The sequence below is a fragment of the Kogia breviceps genome, chromosome 8, assembly GCF_026419965.1.
Source record: "Kogia breviceps isolate mKogBre1 chromosome 8, mKogBre1 haplotype 1, whole genome shotgun sequence".
Lineage (NCBI taxonomy): Eukaryota > Metazoa > Chordata > Mammalia > Artiodactyla > Physeteridae > Kogia > Kogia breviceps.
Genome location: NC_081317.1, coordinates 10338535 through 10360356, shown reverse-complemented (window position 1 = coordinate 10360356; position 21822 = coordinate 10338535). Strand labels below are relative to the sequence as shown.

General features: G+C 42.5%; 1 protein-coding gene across 7 annotated transcripts in view; it reads right to left on the bottom strand.

Moving 5' to 3' along the window:
• The window catches only part of GOLGA1 (golgin A1), a 62732-nt gene that overhangs the window by 17386 nt on the left and 23524 nt on the right, over window positions 1-21822 (bottom strand). For all 7 annotated transcript variants that reach the window (XM_067040744.1, XM_067040742.1, XM_059073059.2 and 4 more), the window contains 5 exons: window positions 19274-19411; window positions 17174-17269; window positions 13386-13481; window positions 12357-12506; window positions 11704-11799 (listed from right to left, as the gene is read on the bottom strand). In XM_067040744.1, coding sequence (XP_066896845.1) covers window positions 11704-11799; window positions 12357-12506; window positions 13386-13481; window positions 17174-17269; window positions 19274-19411 — 576 coding nt within the window. The remainder of the gene's footprint in view (window positions 1-11703; window positions 11800-12356; window positions 12507-13385; window positions 13482-17173; window positions 17270-19273; window positions 19412-21822) is intronic.

Genomic DNA, 21822 nt, shown 5'->3' with positions numbered 1-21822 from the left:
GCACGAACCCATGTCCCCTACATCGGCAGGCAGATTCTTAACCACTGCGCCACCAGGGAAGCCCTATCAAATCCCTTTTTATATCAGAATCCTTTTTTATATGGTGAAGCTAAGAGGGAGATGCCCTCTTTCCCCTGGGGTTGCTAAGTTGGAATGATACCAGCTTGGAACTGCTGAGATGATGTCCTCCCAACCTCTAGGACACAGTCTACATCATGGAGAAAAGCAAGGATGAGTTGGGTGACTGACAGGGCAAGAGACAGCACGACACAGGCAGAGAAGAGATCTGAGGTCCCAGGTTCCAGTCAGACAAGTCTTTCTGGTTCAGTGAACTACTCAACTCCTCCTACGATATCTCCTTTTCCACTTACCACCAGTCCAGGTGGGTTAATGGATGGCGACGTCAGCCTCATGGCCAGTGCCATTCTGGCTCCTACTAGGGAGCTGTCAGAATTGACCTTCCATGAGTCCACCTCTAGTAGACAAGGAAAATTGGTACAGGAACTCAAGAGGCTGACAGTGGGAGCTTGAACTACCCCAGACAATCCCCTTCATCGGGAGAAGCTCTGTTGGTACAGGAGAAGGAGCAAGAGATTTCAGGCTGAGTGGAGCTGTGAAACCCTGGCCCTGCAAGCCCAGGTGGGGTGGGTGACAGGAATGTTGTGCCTCCACAGGAGCCTTTTCTGGGGAAGTTTAGAAGAGACACTATGACTGCTGATGTCTTAAGAGGAGAGCAGGCAGGCTGTGGGTGAGAAGGCAGGAAGCATGCCAGGAACTGTACTTGGTGCTTTTCATCCATGGTCATGCCTAATCCCCAGGATAATCCTCTTGAGGTCAAGGGTTATCATCTTCAGTTTGAAAAATGGAAACTGGATTCCCTCAAGAATCAGCTAGTGAGGGGCCAGGGTGACACCCAGAACTGAGTCTACATGGTTCTAGTCTCAGCTACTGCCACAGAGCCACATATGATCCAGGATTTGAGATTGACCAGCATAGCTCAGGTTCACTGCAGAAGCCAGCAGGCTACCCATGAGCACAGCCCTCTGCACCTGGGAATGATTTCCCCAGAGGGCTGTTTTGAAAAATATGGATCCAAACAAACAAACAAACAAAAAGTGTGCACCTAAAAATAGTGCTTCAAAATACCAGAAGAAAAGACTGACAGAACTAAAGGGAGAAAGAGACAAATCCATGATCATAGCTGAAGATCTAGCACCCCTCTCAGTAAGTGATGGAACAAATTTACCAAAAAAGAAAAAAAAAAAAATAGAAGACCTACAGAAGATTTGAACAATACTATTTTTTTTGTGTGTGTGATATGCGGGCCTCTCACTGTTGTGGCCTCTCCCGTTGCGAAGCACAGGCTCCGGACGCGCAGGCTCAGTGGCCATGGCTCACGGGCCCAGCCGCTCTGCGGCATGTGGGATCTTCCCGGACCAGGGCACGAACCCGTGTCTCCTGCATCGGCAGGCGGATTCTCAACCACTGCGCCACCAGGGAAGCCCTGAACAATACTATTAACGAACTTGATCTAATTAGCATTTATAGAATGCTCTCCCTACTAGCAAAATATATATTCTTTTCAAGTGCACTGAAATAATTACCAAGATAGACTATAGGTTGGTTCATAAAACAAGTCTAAGTAAAGAACTAAGTAAACAAACTTTCAGTTTCAAAGAACTGAAATCATTTAGAAAATTATCTGACCATGATAGTATTAAACTAGAAATCCAAGATATCGAGAAAATTCACTCAAACGTTTGAAAATTAACCACACTTCTAAATAGCCTGTGTGTGCTGGTTTTTAAGTTATTGCCTCAGCCCACACCCATCCTTTCATATTCTGCTTTGTGATCTGTGCCTGGGAATCTGCAAACCCTATTTCTCCTGGTCGAGCTCCATATTCATATACATACTCATCTCTGCCAACAGGGGGAACTCCACGGAGACTGGAAGGCAGGAGGAGGGAGAAAGACTTGCTCCTTTCCGTCAGCTTCCAGGTTCTGTGAGCAAGGCTGCTTGGCCCTGGCAGCTGCAATTTCTTCCCAAAGCAGCAACTGCATCCACTCTGCAATCTTCTCGACACTTGCGGCTGAATTCTTTCACTGCTCTATCTCCCAACAAACACACCAGCACCAACTGTACAGACCTCCTCCTCACAGGTGTGAGTTTCAAATCTGTGGGGCTCCTCTTCTTAATTCCTAAATAATTCCAACATCTTCACTTTGTTCCCTTAGTCCTAGGGTTGGAAGCGGTGTCCTGCAGTTGCTACCTTCATGGTATCTTTTAACTGTTTCAGTGCTGGATTAAAAACTTTACATTAGAAAATAAATTCTCATTCAAATAACTGGGGTAGTTCCTCTCTCCTGACTGGACCATGAATCACATGCTGTGGGGCAGATTTTCTGTTTCTTCTTGTGCACATACTTGCAATAATCACTGCCCTCCATTCTTCCCTCTACATCTTCCGTACTTCCATCTAGAATTTTCCTTCACCTGAAAGATGCTCTTTAGTACTTCCTTTAGTGCAAGTCTGTCAATGCCTAATTCTTTGTGTTTTATTGGTTTTCTTTAGTGCTACTTCAATGCTGTGTCTGGGTATGGATTTTAAAATTTATCCTGTTTGGATTTGTAAGGATTCTTATACCTGTACCTGTGACTTGAGAGCTTTCATCAGTTTGAAAAATTCTCAGCCATTATCTCTTTAATGATTGCTTCTGTATCATTTTTTTCATTTCCTCTGGGCTTCTACTGACACATGATAAAACATCTCACTGTACCCTATATGTCTTTTATCATCTCTTTTCTGCATTTTATTCTGCCCTTTCTTCCATTTCACTACTTCTCTCTTTAGTTCTAATCTGTTGTTAAGCTCATTCATTGTTTTTTTTTTTTTTTTGCAGTACGCAGGCCTCTCATTGTTGGTGGCCTCTCCCTTTGAGGAGCACAGGCTCCGGACGCGCAGGCGCAGCGGCCATGGCTCACGGGCCCAGCCGCTCCGCGGCATGTGGGATCTTCCCAGACCGGGGCACGAACCCGTGTCCCCTGCATCGGCAGGCGGACTCTCAACCACTGCGCCACCAGGGAAGCCCCATTCATTGTTTTTTAAACAGCTTTACTGAAGTATAATTGGTGAATAATAAACTGCACATATTTAAAGTATGCAACTGATGAATTATGCTGAAACCATCACCAAAATAAAAATAGTAAAAGTATCCATTACCCCAAAAAAAGTTTCCTCATGCCCTTTTGTAATCTGTATTTTTACTTTCAGCTACTGCATTTTTCAGTTTTGGAATTCTAATTTGATTCCTTTTCTTTTTTAAAAAAATTTTATTTATTTAATTTATTTTGGGCTGCATTGGGTCTTCGCTGCTGCATGCAGGCTTTCTCTAGTTGCAGCGAGCAGGGGCTACTCTTCATTGCAGTGTGCGGGCTTCTCATTGTGGGGGCTTCTCTTGTTGCAGAGCATGGGCTATAGGTGCACAGGATTCAGCAGCTGTGGCACATGGGCTCAGCAGTTATGGCACATGGGCTTCAGTAGTTGTGGCTTGTGGGCTCTAGAGCACAGGCTCAGTAGTTGTGGTGCATGGGCTTAGTTGCTCCTCGGCATGTGGGATCTTCCCAGATCAGGAATCGAACCTGTGTCCCCTGCATTGGCAGGTGGATTCTTAACCACTGCGTCACCATGGAAACCCTAATTAGATTCCTTTTCAAAACTACTGTCTTCTATTATAATTTCCAAATCTCTGCTGAAATGTTCAATTTTGTCTTTTTTATCCTTAAACAGAGTACACACAGTAATATCTGAGCCTCTTAAAAGGGCTTCCTGCTTCTGTACTTGCCTCCTTTACAGAACATTCTCCACATACAGCCAGAGTAATCCTTTACTACAAAACTTCTCATGTTACTCCTCTGCTTAAAACCTCCAACTGCTTCCCCAATGACCTTCTATCATCCACCACTCTCCCCTAGCCCACGGAGTGGCAGTTACAGCAGCCTTTGTGCTGTTCTCTGAACAAGCCAAGCTTTTTTCTGCCTGAGGGTGTTTCTCTTTGCTATTTCTTCTGTCTGAAATATTCCTTCCCCAAAAAATCGCACTGCTGTCCCCTTCTCGTTATTCAGACCTTTTGCTCATATCTCACTGACACCCTCCCTCGCCTCCGTATATATACATATTTTTCATTTTTAAATTAAATTTTATTTTTTTATACGGCAGGTTCTTATTAGTCATCAATTTTATACACATCAGTGTATACAGGTCAATCCCAATCACCCAATTCATCACAGCACACCCCCCCACACACAGCTTTCCTCCCTTGGTGTCCATAGGCTTGTTCTCTACATCTGTGTCACTATTTCTGCCCTGCAAACCAGTTCATCTGTACCATTTTTCTAGGTTCCACATATATGCATTAATACATGATATTTGTTTTTCTCTTTCTGACTTACTTCACTTTGTATGACATACAGTCTAGAGACTGTATGACAGTCTCTAGATCCATCCACATCTCAACAAATGACCCAATTTCGTTCCTTTTTATGACTGAGTAATATTCCATTGTATATGTACCACAGCTTCTTTATACAGTCATTTGTCAATGGGCATTTGGGTTGCTTCCATGACCTGGCTATTGTAAACAGAGCTGCAATGAACACTGAGGTGCATATGTCTTTTTGAATTGTGGTTTTCTCTAGGTATATGCCCAGTAGTGGGACTGCTGAATCATATGGTAATTCTATTTTTAGCTTTTTAAGGAACCTCCATACTGTTCTCCATAGTGGCTGTATCAATTTACATTCCCACCAACAGTGCAAGAGGGTTCCCTTTTCTCCACACCCTCTCTAGCATTTGTTGTCTGTTGATTTTCTGATGAAGCCCATTCTAACTGGTGCAAGGTGATACCTCATTACAGTTTTGATTTGCATTTTTCTACTAATTAGTGATGTTGAGCAGCTTTTCATGTGCTTCTTGGCCAGCTGTATGAGAAATGTCTATTTAGGTCTTCTGCCCATTTTTGGATTAGGTTACTTGTTTCTTTAATATTGAGCTGCATGAGCTGTTTATATATTTTGGAAATCAATCCTTTGTCCGTTGATTCATTTGCAAATACTTTCTCCCATTCTGAGGGTTGTCTTTTCGTCTTGTTTATGGTTCCCTTTGCTGTGCAAAAGCTTTTAAGTTTCATTAGGTCCCATTTGTTTATTTTTGTTTTTATTTCCATTACTCTAGGAAGTGGATTAAAAAATATCTTGCTGTGACTTATGTCAAAGAGTGTTCTTCCTATGTTTTCCTCTAAGAGTTTTACAGTGTCCGCTCTTAAAATTAGGTCTCTACTCCATTTTGAGTTTATTTTTGTGTATGATGTTAGGGAATGTTCTAATTTCATTCTTTTACATGTAGCTGTCCAGTTTTCCCACTAATTGAAGAGACTGTCTTTTCTCCATTGTATATCCTTGCCTCCTTTGTCATAGATTAGTTGACCATAGGTGCATGAGTTTACCTCTGGACTTTCTATCTTGTTCCACTGATCTATGTGTCTGTTTTTGTGCCAGTACCATATTGTCTTGATTACTGTAGCTTTGTAGTATAGTCTGAAATCAGTGAGTCTGATTCCTCCAGCTCCATTTTTTTCCCTCAAGACTGCTTTGGCTATTCGGGGTCTTTTGTGTCTCCATACAAATTTTAAGATTTTTTTGTTCTAGTTCCGTAAAACATGCCATTGGTAATTTGATAGGGGTTTCATTGAATCTGTAGATTGCTCTGGGTAGTATAGTCATTTTCACAATATTGAATCTTCCAATCCAAGAAAATGGTATATCACGCTATCTGTTGGTATCATCTTTAATTTCTTTCATCAGTGTCTTACAGGTTTCTGCATATGGGTCTTTTTTCTCCCTAGGAAGGTTTATTCCTAGGTATTTTATTCTTTTTGTTGCAATGGTAAATGGGAGTGTTTCCTTAATTTCTCTTTCAGATTTTTCATCATTAGTGTATAGGAATGCAAGAGATTTCTGTCCATTAATTTTGTATCCTGCAACTTTACCAAATTCATTGATTAGCTCTAGTAGTTTTCTGGTGCCATTTTTAGAATTCTCTATGTAGAGTATCATGTCATCTGCAAACAGTGACAGTTTTACTTCTTCTAATCCAATTTGTATTCCTTTTATTTATTTTTCTTCTCTGATTACCGTGGCTAGGACTTCCAAAACTATGTTGAATAATAGCAGTGAGAGTGGACATCCTTGTCTTGTTCCTGATCTTAGAGGAAATGCTTTCAGTTTTTCACCATTGAGAATGATGTTTGCTGTGGGTTTGTCATACATGGCCTTTATTATGTTGAGGTAGGTTCCCTCTATGCCCACTTTCTGGTGAGTTTTTATCATAAATGGGTGTTGAATTTTGTCAAAAGCTTTTTCTGCATCTATTGAGGTGGTCATATGGTTTTTCTTCTTCAATTTGTTAATATGGTGTATCACATTGATTGATTTGCATATACTGAAGAATCCTTGCATCCCTGGGATAAATCCCACTTGATCATGGTATATGATCCTTTTAATGTGTTGTTGGATTCTGTTAGCTAGTATTTTGTTGAGGATTTTTGCATCTATATTCATTAGTGATATTGGTCTGTAATTTTCTTATTTTGTAGCATCTTTCTCTGGTTTTGGTATCAGAGTGATGGTGGCCTCATAGAATGAGTTTGGGAGTGTTCCTTCCTCTGCAATTTTTTGGAAGAGTTTGAGAAGGATGGGTGTTAGCTCCTCTCTAAATGTTTGATAGAATTCACCTGTGAAGCCATCTGGTCCTGGACTTTTGTTTGTTCAAAGATTTTAAATCACAGTTTCTATTTCATTACTCGTGATTGGTCTGTTCATATTTTCTGTTTCTTCCTGGTTCAGTCTTGGAAGGTTATACCTTTCTAAGAATTTGTCCATTTCCTCCAGGTTGTCCATTTTATTGGCATAGAATTGCTGGTAGTAGTCTCTTAGGATGCTTTGTATTTCTACTGTGTCTGTTGTAACTTCTGCTTTTTCATTTCTAATTTTATTGATTTGAGTCCTCTCCCTCTTTTTCTTGATGAGCCTGGCTAACGGTTTATCAATTTTGTTTTTATCTTCTCAAAGAACCAGCTTTCAGTTTTATTGATCTTTGCTTCTATGTCATTTATTTCTGCTCTGATCTTTATTTCTTTCCTTCTGCTAACTTTGGGTTTTGTTTGTTCTTCTTTCTCTAGTTCCTTTAGGTGTAAGGTTAGATTGTTTGAGATTTTTCTTGTTTCTTGAGGTAGGCTTGTATAGCTATAAACTTCCCTCTTAGAACTGCTTTTGCTGCATCCCATAGGTTTTGGATCGTCGTGTTCTCATTGTCATTTATCTCTAAGTATTTTTTGATTTCCTCTTTGATTTCTTCAGTCATCTCTTGGTTATTTAGTAACATATTGTTTAGCCTCCATGTGTTTGTGTTTTTTATGTTTTTTTACCCCGTAATTCATTTCTAACCTCATAGCGTTGTAGTCAGAAAAGATGCTTGATATGATTTCAATTTTCTTAAATTTACGGAGGCTTGATTTGTGACCCAAGATGTTATCTATCCTGGAGAATGTTCCGTGCGCACTTGAGAAGAAAGTGTAATCTGCTGTTTTAGGATGGAATGTTCTATAAATATCAATTAAATCTATCTGGTCTATTGTGTCATTTAAAGCTTCTGTTTCCTTATTTATTTTCATTTTGGATGATCTGTCCATTGGTGTAAGTGAGGTGTTAAAGTCCCCCACCATTACTGTGTTACTGTTGATTTCCTCTTTTATAGCTGTTAGCAGTTGCCTTATATATTGAGGTGCTCCTATGTTGGGTGCATATCTATAATTATTATACCTTTTTCTTGGATTGATCCCTTGATCATTGTGTAGTGTCCTTCCTTGTCTCTTGTAACATTCTCTATTTTAAAGTCTATTTTATCTGATGAGTATTGCTACTCCAGCTTTCTTTTGATTTCCATTTGCATGGAATATCTTTTTCCATCCCCTCACTTTCAGTCTGTATGTGTCCCTAGGTCTGAAGTGGGCCTCTTGTAGACAGCATATAGATGGGTCTTGATTTTGTACCCATTCAGCAAGCCTGTGTCTTTTGGTTGGAGCATTTAATCCATTTATGTTTCAGGTAATTATTGATATGTATGTTCCTATGACCATTTTCTTAATTGTTTTGGGTTTGTTTCTGTAGGTCCTTTTCTTCTCTTGTGTTTCCCACTTAGATAAGTTCCTTTAGCATTTGTTGTAGAGCTGGTTTGGTGGTGCTGAATTCTCTTACCTTTTGCTGGTCTGTAAAGCTTTTGATTTCTCCATCGAATCTGAATGAGATCCTTGTCGGGTAGAGTAACCTTGGTTGTAGGGTCTTCCCTTTCATCACTTTAAGTATATCATGCCACTCCCTTCTGGCTTGTAGAGTTTCTGCTGAGAAATCAGCTGTTAACCTTATGGGAGTTACCTTGTATGTTATTTGCCGTTTTTCCCTTGCTGCTTTCAATAATTCTTCTTTGTCTTTAATTTTTGCCAATTTGATTACTATGTATCTCGGTGTGTTTCTCCTTGGGTTTATCCTGTATGGGACTCGCTGCGCTTCCTGGACTTGGGTGGCTATTTCCTTTCCCATGTTAGGGAAGTTTTTGACTATAATCTCTTCAAATATTTTCTCTGGCCCTTTCTCTCTCTCTTCTCCTTCTGGACCCCTATAATGCGAATGTGTTTGTGTTTAATGTTGTCCCAGAGGTCTCTTAGGCTGTCTTCATTTCTTTTCATTCTTGTTTCTTTATTCTGTTCCGCAGCAGTGAATTCCACCATTCTGTCTTCCAGGTCACTTATCCGTTCTTCTGCCTCAGTTATTCCACTATTGATTCCTTCTAGTGTAGTTTTCATTTCAGTTATTGTATTGTTCATCTCTGTTTGTTCTTTAATTCTTCTAGGTCTTTGTTAAACATTTCTTGCATCTTCTCGATCTCTGCCTCCATTTTTTTTCCAAGGTCCTGGATCATCTTCACTATCATTATTCTGAATTCTTTTTCTGGAAGGTTGCCTATCTCCACTTCATTTAGTTGTTTTTCTGGGGTTTTATTTTTTTATTTTTTATATTTTAAATATTTATTTATTTGGTTGTGCCAGGTCCTAATTGTGGCATGCATGTGGGATCTAGTTTCCTGACCAGGGATCGAACCCAGGCCCCCTGCATTGGGAGCGCAGAGTCTTATCCACTGTACCACCAGGGAAGTCCCATCTGGGGTTTTATCTTGTTCCTTCATCTGGTACATAGCCCTCTGTCTTTTCATCTTGTCTATCTTTCTGTGAATGTGGTTTTTGTTTCACAGGCTGCAGGATTGTAGGTCTTGCTTCTGCTGTCTGCCCTCTGGTGGATGAGGCTATCTAAGAGGCTTGTGCAGGTTTCCTGATGGGAGGGACTGGTGGTGGGTAGAGATGACTATTGCTCTGGTGGGCAGAGCTCAGGAAAACTTTAATCTGTTGGACTGCTGATGGATGAGGCTGGGTTCCCTCCCTGTTGGTTGTTTGGCATGAGGCAACCCAACACTGGAGTCTACCCAGCTCTTTGATGGGGCTAATGGCAGACTCTGGGAGGGCTCACGCCAAGGAGTACTTCCCAGAACTTCTGCTGTGTCCTTGTCCCCACGGTGAGCCATAGCCATCCTCCACCTCTGCAGGAGACCCTCCAACACTAGCAGGTAGGTCTGGTTCAGTCTCCCCTGGGGTCACTGCTCCTTCCCCTGGGTCCCGATGTGCACACTACTTTGTGTGTGCCCTCCAAGAGTGGAGTCTCTGTTTCCCCCAGTCCTGTCGAAGTCCTGCAATCAAATCCCACTAGGCTTCAAAGTCTGATTCTCTAGGAATTCCTCCTCTCATTGCCAGACCCCTAGGTTTGGAAGCCTGACATGGGGCTCAGAATCTTCACTCCAGTGGGTGGGCTTCTGTGGTATAAGTGTTCTCTAGTCTGTGAGTCACCCACCCAGCAGTTATGGGATTAGATTTTGCTGTGATTGCGCCCCTCCTACCGTCTCACTGTGTATTCTCCTTTGTCTTTGGATGTGGGGTATCTTTTTTGGTGAGTTCCAGTGTCTTCCTGTCGATGATTGCCCAGCAGCTACTTGTGATTCTGGTGTTCTCACAAGAGGGAGTGAGAGCATGTCCTTCTACTCCGCCATCTTGGTTCCTGTATTCGCCTCCATATTTAAAAGAGTCCTTTCCTCCCTCCTCTCTGTCCTTTACTCTGCTTTATTGTCTTCATAGCATTTATAACTATTTATCAAGTGTTTACTGTCTCAATGAATGGATAAAGAAGATGTGGTACATATACAATGGAATATTACTCAGCCATAAAAAGGAACAAAATTGGATTATTTGTAGAGACATGGATGGATCTAGAGACTGTCATACAGAGTGAAGTAAGTCAGAAAGAGAAAAACAAATATCGTATGTTAATGCATATATGTGGAACCTAGAAAAATGGTACAGATGAACCAGTTTGCAAGGCAGAAACAGAGACACAGATGTAGAGAACAAATATATGGACACCAAGGGGGGAAAGTGGCGGGGTGGTGGTGGTGGTGTGATGAATTGGGAGATTGGGATTGACATGTATACACTAATGTGTATAAACCTGATGACTAATAAGAACCTGCTGTATAAAAAATAAATAAAATAAAATTCAAAAAAAAAAGTGTTTACTGTCTCTAGTTACAAGTTCCACAGGTTGGGGGAGGGAGAAAGATTTTGTCTGTTTTGCTCATTGCCACATCCCATCACCTACAATGGGGCGTACAGGTACTCAGATGTTTGTTGAAGGGAATGCACGAAGAAATATTTGGCTCCAAAGTCCATGCTTTCCACGATATGGCACTACTGCACTAGCACCTACATAGCTTAGCGGAGACTACTGTTGAAAGCTGACTCAGTGCTGGCCTCAGCTATGGATGGTCTCTGAGAAGATCTCTGCCAAAGGATCCACAAGATCTTTGTGTCATGACCACAGCTGGGCAAGTCCTGCAAAGATCCATCATCTAAGGGCTGCTATGAAAGGGGACAGGGGAGCCTGGAGGCCTATAAGAAAGTGGCAGACTCCTTCCCCTGAATCCAGTTATGTCCCAGGAATGAAGGTGGCAGCATCTGATCATAGCACCAAGTTCTCAGAAGGGAATGGGAAACAATCCAGCAGGTTGTTTTTTCTTCATTTCTGTACCTGCTCCCTGTTACAAACAAACAAATAAGGCCTCGTGATGTTTTAAAGCCTTGCTTTACTGGCCTCACTGGCAATCAGTGACAGTGATTCCTCACTCAGTGGTGCTTTGACAGCATTACTGTCAGGCAGCTGTTGACGAGGACAGAGAGGAAGGGCTGGGTCTCTGTGTTGGAGTGAAAAGTCAGAGCAGCACCACCTCTAACTATGGAAACTGGACAAATTACTTACACTCAGAACCTCGACGACATTAACTGCAAAATGAGCACAACTCTCCCTATGTCCCTGATCGCTGAGAGGACTTAACGAGGTGACAATTTGTTGCAAACGCCTAGCAGAACTTTGAACAAATGCTAGTTCCATTCCTTCTCTACTCTGAGTATAGAACATTCACTTGGCCACTCCAAATACACACATGAAAGACATGATACTTTTGTGAAACTGATTCAATCAGATACATACCTTCAGCTTCTTTAGTTCAAGCTGGTGATGTTGTAAAGAATGTTCACATTCATTCTTACTTTCTTTAAGGCCTGCATTTTCTTGCTCCAGCTCTCTCTGCAAATTGAGAAAAATATGTATAAAAGAAAAGGTCTTTACCATATTTCCCCTAAGCACAGTCCTCTTTGACATGGAACCTTTAAAAATGCCCCCCTTCCTTTTGTTGCCGCTGCAGGGGTGGGAGATGAGAATGGGTGTTGGGGTCAGGAAGGGACAGTCGCCTGACACACTCCTCACAAGAAGAACTAAGGCACTTGATTCTGAAGCCTATGGAACAAGGAGGGGGACCAGGGAAGGGAGAAGCCACTAAGGATGAACAGTATACACTTTAGAAAGGCAGCGGGAAGCAGCTGATGGGACTGGTCAGGAAGCACCAGGAGGTCCATGTGCAACCCAAGGAAAAAGAAGACCCATTTGTTCAGGGTTTTTATAAAAAGCAGCCTTTTAATAACCAGTCTCATGAGCAGGTGTTTTGTTGAAAGATAAAAACCGCTCCAAAAAATGGTTCCCTACTTCCGAGGAGGGCTGGTCTCCTTCCCATCAAACAACTTGGCAGCCTAGCCACACATGAACACGGTGCTCCCATGCCCGGCCCCTCTCCTTTCCTCACTTACCACCTTCCACTCCGCGGCTGCATGGTCGGCCGCCCGAGCTCTCTCCAGGGCAGAGAGCTGGGCCTCCAGTGTGTGGATCTGCTCTGTGCACTGCTGCTCCAGAGCGAGGACCTGCTGCTGTGCACAGCTGCTCTCCTTGTTTGCGGAGGCCTGAGGGGGTAGCAGAGGACAGTTATTCGTGGTGACAATGGGGGCTTTATTCTGTCCCTCAGTGACCCAAAGATGAGTGTTCCAACAGAAACAGCTCTCCTTCCTGATCTCCAGCCTGGGTTCCGCTGAGGTCCCCTGGCCTGCTCAGGAGCTGGAATCTGGGATTGGTCTTGGTGCTGTGGGGACAGCTCTGGGCACCAGCCAGTCCTAAGACACAGTCCTCCTTCACTGTACTCAGTGCTGCCCTCTATGGCTGAGGCGTTTCCCTGGGGAGGCACATAACACAGTGATGAAGAACAAGGGCTTTGACCTAGGAAGGATGTGGGTTCAGCCATTTACTAGGTGGGAGACCTTGGGCTACTGATCTGGTCACCTTTCTGAGCCTGCTTCCTCTGGAGAGTAAGGATAACAGTACAGGCTCTTAGGTCTGCTGCAAGGACTAAATGAAAATACATGCAGAGTACTTAGCAGACACGGCAAACAGGCAACAAATGCCGTTTTTACTTCTCTAGTTTCAAGCTCAACACCTGACCTGGCACTGTGACTACTGGCCAAGCCCTTGCCATCTTCTCCCCAGACCCTGGAGCTGTTCTCCACAGCCTGGGCTGCAAGGTGAGGTTTGAAGGCCAGTGGAGACACCACCTCTAACAGTCCCAGAACTAGGCTGGGCTGTCTAGCCAGTCACTGTCTCTCTGGGTAACTCAGACCCTCTAGCAGGTCCTGACTCCCTCTACCTGCGCTGCCTATCTGCCCACAACTGTATCTAAGGTCAGGTCCAGATACCATTCCAGAATTTGGGAGTGAGTCTGGGGACCTACAAAGGAATAAAGGGAAAAAGCATCCAGGGCCTAGAACACAGCAGTCACAATACCCACTTACAAGCTCCTGAATCTGAGCTTCCTGAGCTGCCACAACGTCACTGCTCTGTTTTAGCTTCTCCTCAGATGCCTGCAGGCTCTGCTCTAGTTCTTTCACCTGAGGGGGGAAAGAGTAGCACCCTTTCGTTCAAAAGAAGCTAAGTAGCAACAAAATGGCTTTTAAAATCAAATCTATTTAAATCATAAAACAGATTCATTAAAGCAAAATTTTTACTTACAAAAAAAGAAAGATGCTCATAAGTCTACCATTATAAAACACTATCATTCTAATATAGTTTCTTACAGGCTATTTTTATGACTTTCTTTTATTACAACTTTGTATACAATTCTAGTAAAACTTTGTATTTTTCCTCCTTGCTCAAATTTCCTTCTATGTTTCCACGCAGTCTTCAGACCTTAGATTATCTCCTTAAAGGATGTTTCATAATTTCCTGAACCGCTGCCTACTGTTTTCCATTTTGCACATAAAATAATGCAGCACTTGACATCTTCATGCAAAAAGTGTTGATCTGGTTTGAATCACTTGATCAGGACAGATTCCCAGAAGTGGAACTACTGCTCATGATACAAACTTGGGTTTCCCTCATCCCACAACTGCTGATCCAGTCTGACTGTGTACTTGGCACTGCAGTAGGACACGAGGCCAGCACAGTGGACAGGATGACACACTGCCTAGCACTGAGCTAGACATGGTTCTTCAATATGGCCTTTTCATCTGACTCAAGCTAACTTTGCCAATTTCTCTTTTAAAGTCCTCGTTTGCTGAGTAAGGTTTGCCCTGGGGGAACTTTATTATTAAAACATAAGCTCATGGAAGGTTGAAGCTTTGTCAAGGAGAGGTAGGTACCAAATGAGAAAAAGAGTATTTTTAGGTCTCGTGGTTTCTCATGTATGTTCACATGTAAGTTTTAACTGAAACAACACCATGAGAACAGTGTACTTCCACAGAGAAGAATCGTAATGTTACTTGCTCATGATCACAAATTTTATTAGTGGTAGGGCCACGACTGAAAATTAGCTTTTATTATTTATTTATTTATAAAATAGGTCTTTATTGGAGTATACTTGCTTCACAATACTGTGTTAGTTTCTGTTGTACACCAAAGTGAATCAGCCATATGCAATCACATGTCCCCATATCCCCTCCCTCTTGAGACTCCCTCCTTACCTCCCTATCCCACCCCTCTAGTTCACCGCAAAGCACCAAGCTGATCTCCCTGTGCTATGCTGCTGCTTCCCACTAGATAACTGCTTTATATTCAGTAGTGTATATTTGTCGATGCTACTCTCACTTTGCCCCATCTTCCCCCTCCCACCCCGTGTCCTCAAGTCCATTCTCTATGTCTACATCTTTATTCCTGCCCTGCAACTAGGTTCATCAGTCCTTTTTTTTTAGATTCCATATATATGCATTAGCATACAGCATTTGTTTTTCTCTTTCTGACTTACTTCACTCTGTACGACAGACTCTAGGTCCATCCACCTCACTACAAATAACTCAATTTATTTTCTTTTTATGGCTAATATTCCATTGTATATATGTGCCACGTCTTCTTTATCCATTCATCTGTCGATGGACATTTAGGTTGGTTCCATGTCCTGACTATTGTAAATAGAGCTGCAATGAACAAGTCAAGTCTCTTTTTGAATTACGGTTTTCTCAGGGTATATGCCTAGTAGTGGGATTGCTGGGTCATATGGTAATTCTATTTTTAGTTTTTTAAGGAAGCTCCATACTGTTCTCCATAGTGGCTGTATCAATTTACATTCCAACCAACAGTGCAGGAGGGTTCCCTTTTCTCCACACCCTCTCCAGCATTTACTGTTTCTAGATTTTTTGATAATGGCCACTCTGACCAGCATGAGGTGATACCTCATTGTAGTTTTGATTTGCATTCCTCTAATAATTAGTGATGTTGGGCATCTTTTCATAGGCCTCTTGGCCATCTGTATGTCTTCCTTGGTGAAATGTCTATTTAGGTCTTCTGCCCATTTTTTAATTGGATTGTTTGTTTTTTTGATATTGAGCTCCACGAGCTTTTTGTATATTTTGGAGATTAATCTTTTGTCTGTTGTTTCATTTGCAAATATTTTCTCCCATTCTGAGGGTTGTTTTTTTGTCTTGTTTATGGTGAAACCTAGCTTTTTCAACTCCTGGGTTCAGTAAATATCTATGCAAGTCCCAGTTTGCAGGCAGAACTCAAGAAAGATTCAGATCCTCAAAAGGTTATGCACAGAGTTAGATGACCCAGCAACTCTACTCCTAGGAATATATCCAAGAGAAATGAAAGTATAAGCCCACACAAAAACCTTGTTCATACATTAATGTTCGCTGTAGCATTATTCACAACCACCACAAGGTGGAAACAACCCAAATGTCCATGGACAAATGAATGGATAAACAAAATGTGATATATGTACAATGGAATAAAAGTCTTAAAAAAGGCTTATTCAGCCTTAAAAAGGAGTGAAATTCTGAAACATGCTACAATGTGAATGAACCTTGAAGACATTATGCTAAGTGAAATAAGACAGACACAAAAAGACAAATACCATATGATTCCACTAATATGAGGTACCTAGATCATCAAATTCATAAAAACAGAAAGTAGAATGGTGGTTGCCAGGGGTTGGGGAGAGGAGAGAATGGGGAGTTATTGTTTTAATTGGCACAGAGTTTGTTTGAGAAGATGAAAAAGTTCTAGAAATGGATGGTGGTGATGGTTGCATAACAACGTGAATGTACTTTATGCCAGTGTACACCTAGAAATGGTTGAAATGGTAAATTTTATGTTATGTGTATTTTACCACAATAAAAGAATGGATATTCAGAAACAGAACTGAATTATAAAGCTGTATTTAGAGAAAAATATAGCTTTATATATATTTATCAAGAAACAAGAAAGATTTAAAAAATAAGCTAAGCATTTGCTATGGTTTGAATGTTTGTGTCCCTCCAAAATTCATATATTGAAATCCTAATGTCTGACATGATGGTGTTAGGATGTGAGGTGTCTGGGAGGTACTCAGGTTATGAGGGTGGAGCCATCATGAATGGGATTAGTGTTCTTATAAGCGGCCCCACAGAGATCCCTTGCCACTTCTACCACTTCACACTCATTAAGCTGGCAAGAAGGCTGAGAAATGCCGATGCTAGAAAAGACAGAGATGCAGCGATAGGAACTCTCAGGCATGCTGGGAGAGTAGAGCAAGGTGCAGGCCTTCTGGGAATATTCCTGTCCTACTGAGTCACATTAAGTCATATGCACTTGCTATCCTCCTTAAGGCAAAAGGGACAAGGATGTTCACCGCAGTGTAATTTGTGGTGACAGAACAAAGGCAATCTGGATATCTAGCATCTAGTAGACAACTATAAAGTACAGTAGGTAAGAACAACGAAGTGGACACAGACAGAAGATGGAGCAGTTGAAAGTAACAAAGAAGACATATGTATAGCTGTATCATTTACTTAAATCAACACACAGACACACAAAACAATGTCACCAGTTTTAAGGTTATCCAACAATAAAAGGGTCTCTATTAACCACATTAGAGTGGTTTTCTTTGGGAGGGAGGGGAATGGGGATAAAGGGAATAAACAGAGAAGAGAACAACGATGGTAATGTGGCAAGAATGAAGCAAACGACTACCTCAGTTCTCTACAAGTAAAATCCGAAAGAGAGTCCCTTCGGAAGAAAACCTCTGACCCAAGGGGATTCTCAGCCACAACCACATCATCCAACCAGGGCACCACCCAGACACAGGAACCACTGGGAGTGAGGTCAGTACCCGAGTCTCCAGGCTGTCAATGGCATTGGCCTGGCTGCTTCTGGCTGCCAAGAGCTGCTGTCTGGTATCCTCCAAATTCTGCTCAGCAAGTGTTTTCTGTCAGTTGAAAGAAGAGTAAAAGAAAATAGTCATTTCTCCATTGAACAAATTACTTACTGACATCTACACCATACTACGATTTGTGCGAGGCACAAGGGACACAAGTACGCACGAAAAAGCCCAAAACAGTTAATAGAGATACAATTCACATATCATAAAGTATACATATAAAGTATACATAAAGTATAAATTTGACAGTTTTTTGACCTTGAGGCTGGGGCAAAGACTAACCAAAAAAGTATATAATAGAGTGTAATGGTGTCCACAAAGGAGCAGCACAGAGCAGGAGATCCTCACTGCCTCAGGAAACTAGGAGGCTTCATTCTTCACAGGTGGCCAGGGCCCGAGTGGGCACCCAGGCAGAGGGATGACACTAGAGGTATGAAACAGCTGGGGGCATCTGAGGAGCTACAGCTTGCCAACCGTCAAGGTGATGATGGGTTCAGGTCATGAGACAAGACTAGAAAGTCAGGCAAAGGGCCAGATTATGAGAAAAGCTTTTTATGCTACAGAAGGAAGTTTGAACTTAATTCTGTAGCAAATATTTTTCAAAGTGGAGTCATCCAAACACTTGCATTAGACTCACCTGGGTGGGTGGAGGGGTTTTTAAGTTTGAGGCCTTATTCCAGGCCTACTAAAATCAGAATTTGTGAGGGTAGGGCAAGATGTACATATACACACACACACACACACACACACACACACACACACACACAAACACATACATATATACATATACATATATATATATATATATATATTTCTTTTCTTCCCCCAAATTTTTGGCTTGCAGGATCTTAGTTTCCTGACCAGGGATTGAACCTGGGCCACTGCAGTAAAAGTGCCGATTCCTAACCACTGGACTGCCAGGGAATTCCCTAGAAACGTATACTTCAAACAAACTTGCCAAGTAACTTCTATGCACACTAAACTTTATAACAATGATCATGGCACAATAATGATTATAATATTAATAGCTGAAATATATTGAGACCCCATGATGTTCTAATTCTAATCACTTCCCAATAACGATTCTATGTGTTTGATACAATTTTAACCCTATTTTACAGAGGGGGAAGAAAACACAAAAAGATTAAGTTACTTGCTCTACGTCAAACATTAGTAAGTAGAAGAGGTAAAGTGCAAACCTAGGGAGCCTGGTTCTAGAAATCAATCTATACCTTAGAAACCACGTTATACTCACTACAGACTGTAGGGTAATTGTGGAAGCTCTTTATGGGAGTGATATAGTCAGAAATGTTGTTTGGAAAGATCGGTTTAGCGGTGACGTGGAAGACTGTGCCAGAGGGTGCAGGAGGAGAGAGTGATGTTGTGTAGGCTAGTCTGGAGACTTCTAACACAGACTAGGCCAGAGTGGCTGGAAACCTGAAGTATAGCAGGGGCAGTGGAGACGGACACCTTTAGTTGAAACTGACTGAAGACAGAAACTGAGGGGCTAATCTAGGCCCAAGGCTTGGGTTTTGTCACCTCTGTCATGTAGGAGAGAGCAGAATGTGGGCAAGCAACAAGCAAGTTCACCTACACACTGGGCTAGAGGCCAGTTGGCTCAACTGCCTCCTTTGGCTAAGGAGAGTTCACTTGCTGCCCAAAGCAATTCCCACTCACGCCAAGGGCAGATGGTCACTACTCTCCTTGGCCAATGTAAAGTACAATGTAAAGTACAACGGGTAGCGAAGGAAAGCAGGGCAGTAAGACAACATCCCAAATGGTGTAAATCACTAGGTGGGGTTTATCAGTGGTCAGGATGCCACTCCTTCACATGCATCTCTGAGCAAAGTGCTCCCTTTCCTTCAGGAAAACGTCACACACAGGCAACATGATGCTGATTTTACCATAAGCAGAACAGTCACCAATTGGAGGGAGTGATCTTTTCACCAAGCTCTTTGAAGACTCTCTGGCTCTGAAACTCTAGGATTTTATGAAATCTCCAGTGTTACCACTGCCCTCCCAACACTGGCCAGCCCAAAGAGAGCTAGTTACCTCTTTTAGAAGTTCCTGCACATGTTCTTCCCCTGATAAGTTCTTCCCCTGATAAGTTTCCAGTCTCTTCTCCAAGGATGCAACCTTCTCCTGCAAATGTGTGATGAGTTTTTCTTTCTCTTGAGTTTCAGCAGTGGCCTGCAGGTGAAAGCAGAGATTACATTACACTGTCTCTCTCCCTCCTTTCCTGTATCCTCTAGAATCACCATGTTTCTCTGAAATTCTGTTTCCAACTGCAACCTAGAAGAACATACAGCCAGGAGATCTTCCCTGAAAATGGAACAGAGAAGATATGAGATCAGAACCCAACACCATTCAGGTATCTGTTTCAGGCCTATTGCAGCAAGCAGCAAATGCTCCCAAATTTAAGCACCTGGCAATCCGGGAAGGAAGAATGCTATTACATCTGTGGAATCTAGCCAGGACCCTGTGAAGATGTTCCTCCTCTCTAAAATATCCCCTGTGTTGTCATGATCTACTAGCTAAAGGAATGCTCCTCCTCCCACTCTCATCAAGCATAGGTTTAATCCTATTAATCCAGAGGCCAACAGGACCTACAACTTTACACCAGATGCCAAGAACCAGCAGAGGTAATTCCACTGAAGAAGCTCCCAGCCAGCCCTACGATGACCTACAGAACAATACGTCTGGAAACGTGGGGCTGGATGAAGCAGTCATGATGCCAGCGTAGCTGCCTTAAGGCTGAAGACAGAACTGAAACAATGATATTCACCCTGGCTCACAGGACAGGGAGCACCTCTGAATCACAGCAGCACCTTACACCATGACCCCAGATCACCAGCTGCTCACTTATTTCAGTCTATCTCTTTGGCAGTGATGGTAGTGGTGGCGGTGGTGGGTTGGGACTACATTTGTTCCTTTCACAACTGCCAATCTCCAAATGCTGCTCAACATCAAAGCTGAGGATCCAGAATCCTTTGAATATACAATTTCTTAGCTCACAGTGGTCCTTACATCCACTGAACATGCCCATTCTCCACTCCAAAATAAGGTCACATGGCATCAACATTTCATTGTGAAGACTTGAACCTCCTCACATATACTGTGCTTCCTCAAATTCCCTCACCTTATGATCTGCTGCTCCATCTCAAGCCACAGACTTTCATGTTTAGCTTGCAACCCAGCCAGTTTTCTCCTCAGAATAAGATGTAGTTACTTGGGCTTAGGATTTTGGGAAGAAGCACTTGCCATTCTGAATTCTCACAGGGGTGACAACATATATAGTGGAGGAGAAGTTTGAAGAATGGATTCAAGATCCCATAATTTGGGCTTCCCTGGTGGCGCAATGGTTAAGAATCCGCCTGCCAACACAGGGGACACGGGTTCGAGCCCTGGTCTGGGAAGATCCCACATGCCGCGGAGCAACTAAGCCCATGTGCCACAACTACTGAGCCTGCGCTCTAGAGCCTGCAAGCCACAACTACTGAAGCACGCCTAGAGCCCATGCTCCACAACAAGAGAAGCCACCGCAATGACAAGCCCACTCACCACAACGAAGGGTAGCCTCCACTCACTGCAACTAGAGGAAGCCCGCGCACAGCAACGAAGACCCAACGCAGCCAAAGATAAATAAATTTAAAAAAAAAAAAGATCCCATAATTCAAAAACTTTTATCAAGCCTATACTCTGTGTGTTGTCTCTAGGGATATAATCAGCTATAGTTACTGACCCATAGAGGCATGGAGGCTGGTGGTAAAAAGAGATATACACACAGTTAATTATAAAACAATACAATCATGCTGTAACAGAGAGACATGCAAGGTGCTATGACATATCAGAGACCGAAGGGACTAACGAGGGCAATCATATCAGGCCTCCTAAGCAGGCAAGTCCAGGTGGAAGGTGGGGGAGAGGAACAAGCTTTCTGGGTAAAAGGCAGCATGTGTAAAGGGGTAAACAGACAAGTTCAATATGACCAGGGGGCTGGGTGAAGAGGAAAGAAGATGTGAAGACAACTGCCAAGTCTGTGGCTCAGATGCCTGGATGAACGGTAATATTATGCAAAGCAGAGAATACAGGAGGGGGAGGTAGTCTGATAGGAAAGAAAAAAGTTTTGGCCCAGCTGACCCATCTTTAATGGGTCTCTTACTAATAATGTTGATAACAGTAAAAATTACACTAGCATGGTGCAGGAGCAGCTACAGTTTGCAAGCAAATCCTCTAGTCCTTACAACCACCCTTCACTGTGTCCATTTACAGGGAAATTGAAGCTTAGGGACTACCAGCCCAACAGCACACACCTTGGTGACAGAATAACGATTCAAACCCAAGCCTTCCTGACCCAAAGCCTGTACTCCTTATATCACACATCAGTATGAACTTGAGAGATACATGTGACCCTTTCCAATAACAATCAAGAGAACAAACAAGTCTTATATAAGGCACCATGTTGGGCAGAGTCAGGGACAGAAAAAGAATCAGTTGCCAATTTCCATTTAGTTTTCTTGTGCACCATATCCCACATAGAGCAATTCCCCACACTCTGGCTGTTTTACTTCAAGCCCTCAGCACCTAATGTGCTACAGCTA